Source organism: Pecten maximus, chromosome 11 (genome assembly GCF_902652985.1).
Source record: "Pecten maximus chromosome 11, xPecMax1.1, whole genome shotgun sequence".
Classification (NCBI taxonomy): Eukaryota; Metazoa; Mollusca; class Bivalvia; order Pectinida; family Pectinidae; genus Pecten; species Pecten maximus.
The window spans coordinates 5,745,100-5,751,099 of record NC_047025.1 but is presented as its reverse complement, the minus strand read 5'-3'; the positions used below and the strand labels follow the sequence as shown (position 1 = coordinate 5,751,099).

Genomic DNA, 6,000 nt, shown 5'->3' with positions numbered 1-6,000 from the left:
CAATATACTAATACCTATTTTCAAGATCACAGAGCCCACATATATATATATATATATATTTAAAAAAAAAAAAAAAAAAAAAAGAATATTCAGTTTCAGAAGACAAATTCCTGATAATTTGTAAGCAGGTAATATGCAACTCATATGATTTTTATTCCTTGATCGGAATATAGAATTTCAAATATATCCTCCAAGTTCAAAAGAGTTGGAAATAAAAAAAAAATTAATTGGAACTACAGGGACCTGAAAATTTGTTACAGTCTTTGTGTATTTAAAATTCCCTAGAGTGTTTAGCACATTTTCAGACGCTTCTGGGGGCTAGATTAAAATTCTGTAAAAATGGCTCTCCCGGTTTTCAAAATTCGTTAAAAGTAAACAACGGGGTGTGGTCATTTTTATCGAATTTAAAATCTAGCTATATAACATATAGATAAATTATTTGATCTTAGTTAATATAATCCATTACGATTTAAGCCGAAGATTTCCATTGAGGATTACCGGGGTACGTCTTTTAGAGGAAGACTATTTTTCACTTTTCATTTTTGTAAGAGTGATATGATATTTCTATGCGCCTCATTCAGTGTTAAAGATTTAATTGTTTTATCACATGAGAGCTGGGTATATTTATGAAATCCAATAAGCATTAAATGCTCAGTACAATCATGGGTCATCTTCACCCACTCGTAAGTGCTTTGTGAAACGGGACGTGACTCACATAATAATTAATAATAAGTTGGAGTTAATATTCTGTTTATATCACAGCTACATGGCCGTCTCAAAGCGGTTCATAAATTATCATCCTTGGTTATTGGGCCTTTCGCAACCAGTCAATGTCTTTCTCAGCTTCATGAGAAACATACCGCCGGAGCTGCCATTTTGGCGCTAACAGCTTACACGCGACATTTTTTAAAATGTCCTACCACGTACTTATTTACTGCTGAGTCAGCTGGAACACAACAGAGTAAAGTATCTTGTTCAAGGATACAACACAGCGCCCGTGCCGGAACTCGAAATAACGAACCTTCCGGGTCACGTAGCTGTGCGTCCTACCACCAGATTACGTATATACGGACACCCACTCGTAATTGTAAGTAGCATCCTGTCTGTGAAACGAGGTCCGGGTCGGAAGATTGGTTATAATCACAATGGCTTATATGTTTGAGCTGTTCATTGTAAAAAAATATTTATAGAGCAAGCAATGTGTGTTTTGAAATATCCTGCTTCATTTTACGCTTTTTTTTTTTAAATTATTTATTTAGTTAATTATTGGATTTAATAAATAGTGACATTACCACTTTTATCGTTAACATGATTCTTTTTACAACAGATTAAAAATGAATAAACACGCCTGTGACTGTTTTTTTTCTTTTCTTTTCGTCATATTCCAAACAAGTTTTTGATTGAATAATAACAGAATTACGGGCTAGATACTTTCATCACTTTTTGTTTGATTGTTTTCCCAGGAAAGCGACAAATATGCATTTCCCTTACAGTTGGACAAAGTATACAGTTGAGAACTGTATTAGAGAACTAAGTGTTGTAAAATTGGGTCTTATTTTTTTTTTATTTTGTTGTAAAGTTTTACGGCTTTATTTTTTCGTCTAGTGAAAATGACAAAAGATCCCGCTTATAACATGTAAAGGTATCTGGTCAGCTGCACAATCAACTTCAAAAAGTTTTAAATAAAAACGAAATAGTATGTATACATAATTGTTGGAAAATAGATTTGTAAGAACAGTGGGTTTTATAATGAGATTAAGGGATAATATAGTCAGTTGGTTAATTATTTATAGCTAGTTATAGTAAGTAAAAGTAAGTAAGTAAGTAAGTTTGTAAGAAAGTCAGTCAGTCAGTCAGTCAGTAAGTATGTAAGTAATTAGTAAGTATAGTAAGTAAGTAAGTAAGTAAGTCTCCTCTAGTCACGGCCCTGGCTGTGTTCGGGTAACGCTAGCTGCTGGAACAAAGGGAAATAACTCTGTTAGGTAAAGCCACATTTTAGTGGTGACGTACACTTTACGACATTGGACTGGTAACTGCTCTGAAAACAGTGACGTATAATAAGATATATTCTAAGTCCCTGCCAGAAAAATATCCCCAAGACTTCATTTACAATGACTGTCGAGCTTAGCCTTGAAAATTAAGCTCGGATTTGGTTAAGAGATAGTGTAAGCAAAATGATCTGTATACATGTAGCACGTGTTCACAGCTGTGAGTGAAGTAGCGTCTGTACGGTTGACTGACGTTGGATATGATACTGGACATATACCTACCAATAGCTAAATGTGGCGACACCAGAGATTTATATATAGATCTCTGACGACACATACACATACTATTGGTCAAATGTATGGGTGACCTATATCATATGGACTGATATACGAAAGGGGATTAAGTATTACTTTCACAATGTATCCATACGCGAGCGCGTTTCAGGAGTGTAGAAAGTCTTATCGCGCTCAGCAATCGTCACAGAAATTATAAAATAATATTATTCTAGCTATGGACTGATCTTCTGGTATACATTTATAAGATTATGATTGAAAAAATGTTAAAAGCCAATAAATAGTATACCAAGGAATTGTCCAGTTGAGCTATAAAGACCTGGTTGAATAAATACCCCACCATAAATCTGGGATCTGTAAATACAATTGAATTTCTATAAATGTTCTTTATTTGGCAATGCAAGAGAAATTCATCTCGAGAAAAATGTAACTATATCAAAAGATGAAAATTTGAACATTTTGTCAGCTGATTATTTATAAATCAGTAGTAAGAGCTGGGGAAAGTGGGCTTACAAATGTATATCGGTTCTTAATTTGTACTTAATTGTGCAATAATGATCAAGTTGAGTTTCAGATCTCTGATTTTTTATGAGATATTTACTATTTAAATATCGACATTGCTGCGTGGGCGATTTCTCTGGATGGCATTCAACAGGCCTTTCGATCGTATGTTATTCAGCGAGGTAGTCACCAACTACTACAAGGAAATCCCGCCTCAAAATGGCCCTGGCTGTTCATGGGGCGATAACCCAGCAAACGAACAAAACAAACTGAGGACAAATGACAATTTTTGACTTTCCTATACAATATAAACATATGATTTCTATATATGTGCATCGATGCATTAGAAGAGTACAATGTACCTGCCTGCAAACAACCCAGCCCGCCTTAGATGCCGCGCCCAAAAGCTACCAACTAATTATAAACATCAATGCGTTAATTGGGGTAGAGTCGCGTCGGAACTCTACATGTAAAACGAAATAAATAAATAAACTCGGCAAATTACATAACCCACCGACTAGAGGCCTACAAATGGGCGTCAGTTTGGCAGCGCGGTCCCTCATATTATTTCTTTCTTTAATATCTGACTATCATAAGTTTCTCATAAAGAAATCCCGCCCCTTTATACTAACGACTACTAAAAGATTGTAATTGTTGCTATAGCAACAACGTATTTCAATCGCATCCAACCGTAGCCTCGCTGCTTGCATAATTCAAATCACCTGTTACGGATGAAATCTTTCGAGGCTAACGATTTTCTGCACGCGATAGCGCCCTATGCCTAACAAATGCATTGGTTGTTTTTTTCTATCTGTTTTGCAGATCAGTACGCAAGATTTCTGGCCTGGCTTTGTAGTACCTTTTCAAAATAATTGTGAGTCTCGTTAGAAAAAAAAAATCACGTCTTTGTGAAAACAAGCTGCAAATTACAGTTAATTGCTGGCGAAAATATAAATAGCACATCTAATTTAAAATCTAGAAACAAGTTTGCAACGTGCTCCAGTAACTTGTTGATCGACTCCCGAGTACGTACACAACCTGCCGGTGTGCGGATGTGTTCAGCCATCCAAGAAATTTACTCTCGCGGAACGAGGACGCGTCAGTAGCAGTAGGTCGCGGACAACACTTGTGCCTTCTGAGCCTGAAGAAGATTATCAACAATCGTGCAGGTTTGTTCAGCATAAAAAATGCCAAGAAGATCTCGAGATGCCGGTGAAGACGGATGTCGTCCAGTGGTAAAACGAGGACGATACAGTTTTCGAATGACCAGGTAATATATCATATAATTAACTTCCTTGATTCGGGGTACCGGTACGCAACCTTTCATTTGTGCACAGTATGCAACTGCACCGGCGGGTGTGCCCGTTACTTGGATTTCATCCCATTTTAAAACCTTTTATGACCTTTCATTCGAATATAAAAAAAACAACACGTGTTAGTACACAAATGTTGCATATAATGAGTATATATATATATGTGTGTGTATGTACTACTGTCGGGCCGGCTACTGTCTACTTACAAGGTCACTCATGTGTGTATTTTTAATATAGACGCTACACATACCGAGTCTATCCATTAATGAAACAAGTTGATCATATAAGTGTTTTGTCTATTACGAGTTCAATATTAAAATATTTTCTTTTTATAAAGAAATGACTGACTCTGGGGGTTTCCTGCACTTTGCATTAGATGTTTCACAGCCATGGGATGCTTTATAAAATTAATAGGCTATTTCCGGTACTCAGCCACTAGGAAATTATTTCCCGGTAAAGTTCAGTAAAATGTTACAAACGAAACACAAAATTAATAACAGTAGAATTAACCGCCTTGTCGATAGCCAAGTAGTAGTTGTTTTGTTATAAAATATAAGTGTAATAATGCGAGGCATGGGACGAAAAAATCAAAGTACTGAAGGTTCAGAAAAGTTGTCTTTGTCCATAGTCCATGATCCGTCCCACAACTATCGGTCCATCTGTCCGTACAGACAGTCTTGGTCTGTCCATTGTAAATTACATTTGTTATCAATATTAGAGGTACTTAAATGATTCTTTTCAAATTTCATATACATGAATAAAACAAAATGGTAGTCATTTTGGATATTGTCAGTTTAAATTTTGTATCCCTATTTCTTGAGAAGTACTGGAAGGATATTTCTAAAACTTGATATACAGGTTCTGCTTTGTTCTTTATTGTGTCTTTTCAAACTTGAGTCTGAACTGAAAACAAAATGGCTGACAGGTAGCCATCTTTGTTTTGGCAGCTGAAGTTTATTATCACTATTTCTTGAGAAGTGCTGGAAGGATATTTCTCAAACTTGATTTGTAGGTTCCCTTTGGTCCTTAGTTCAAGATTAAACCTGATCAGGAAATTGAAATGGCGGAGAGGTGGCCATCCAGGATTTTGTCAGTTGAAGTTTGCTGTCATTATTTCTTGAGAAGTCCTGCAAAGATATTTATCAAACTTCATCTGTAGGTTTCTCTTGGTCCCTAGTTGTGCCTATTTAATTTTGAGTCTGATTGGGGAAAAATGGCTGTAAGGTGGCCATCTTGGATTTTGCAAATTTTTAGCTCACCTGGCCTGTCTAGATATGTCTGTCTATCCTTCCGTCAACATTAAATCCCTACTAGTCCTGAACACTTGATTGGATATTGATGAAATTTATCCTAGAGCATTATTGGGGAAAAGGAGAACTAATGTTGTATAAAAGGAGGATGTGGCTCCATTGGGTCCAGAGGAGTGGGGCCCAATAGGAGAAATTTATTTAAATTGTTTAAATCCCTACTAGTCCTGATCACCTGAATGTATTTTGATTAAATTTGCTATGGAACATTATTGGGCAAAGGAGAATTAATGATGAATACAAGGATGTTGTCGCTCCCTTGGGACCAGAAGGTTGGGGCCTAATAGGGGAAATTGAGATGAATGATTGAAATTCCTACTAGTCCTGATCAACTAAATGGATTTTGATAAAATTTGGCCTGGAGCATTATTGGGCAAAGGACAATTCTTGTTATCGCTATTTCTGAGAAAGTCCTGAAGGGATCTTTCTCAAATTTCATATGCATGTTCCCCTTGGTCCGTTGTTATGTATATTGCATTTTGGGACCAATCGGAAAACAACATGGCCGACAGGCAGCCATCTTCGATTTTGACAATTGAAGTTTGCTATCGCTCTTTCTCAGAAAATACTGATGGGATCTTTCTGATATTTCATATG

At 36.3% G+C, this 6,000-nt stretch overlaps 1 protein-coding gene across 1 annotated transcript in view; it reads left to right on the top strand.

Moving 5' to 3' along the window:
• Positions 1-3,878: 3,878 nt before the first annotated feature.
• Positions 3,879-6,000, top strand: part of LOC117337437 (protein-glutamine gamma-glutamyltransferase K-like) — a 48,451-nt gene continuing 46,329 nt past the window's right edge. Inside the window, exon 1 of the mRNA XM_033898421.1 lies at positions 3,879-4,053. Within this exon, the coding sequence (XP_033754312.1) occupies positions 3,971-4,053 (83 nt within the window). The 5' untranslated portion in view covers positions 3,879-3,970. The remainder of the gene's footprint in view (positions 4,054-6,000) is intronic.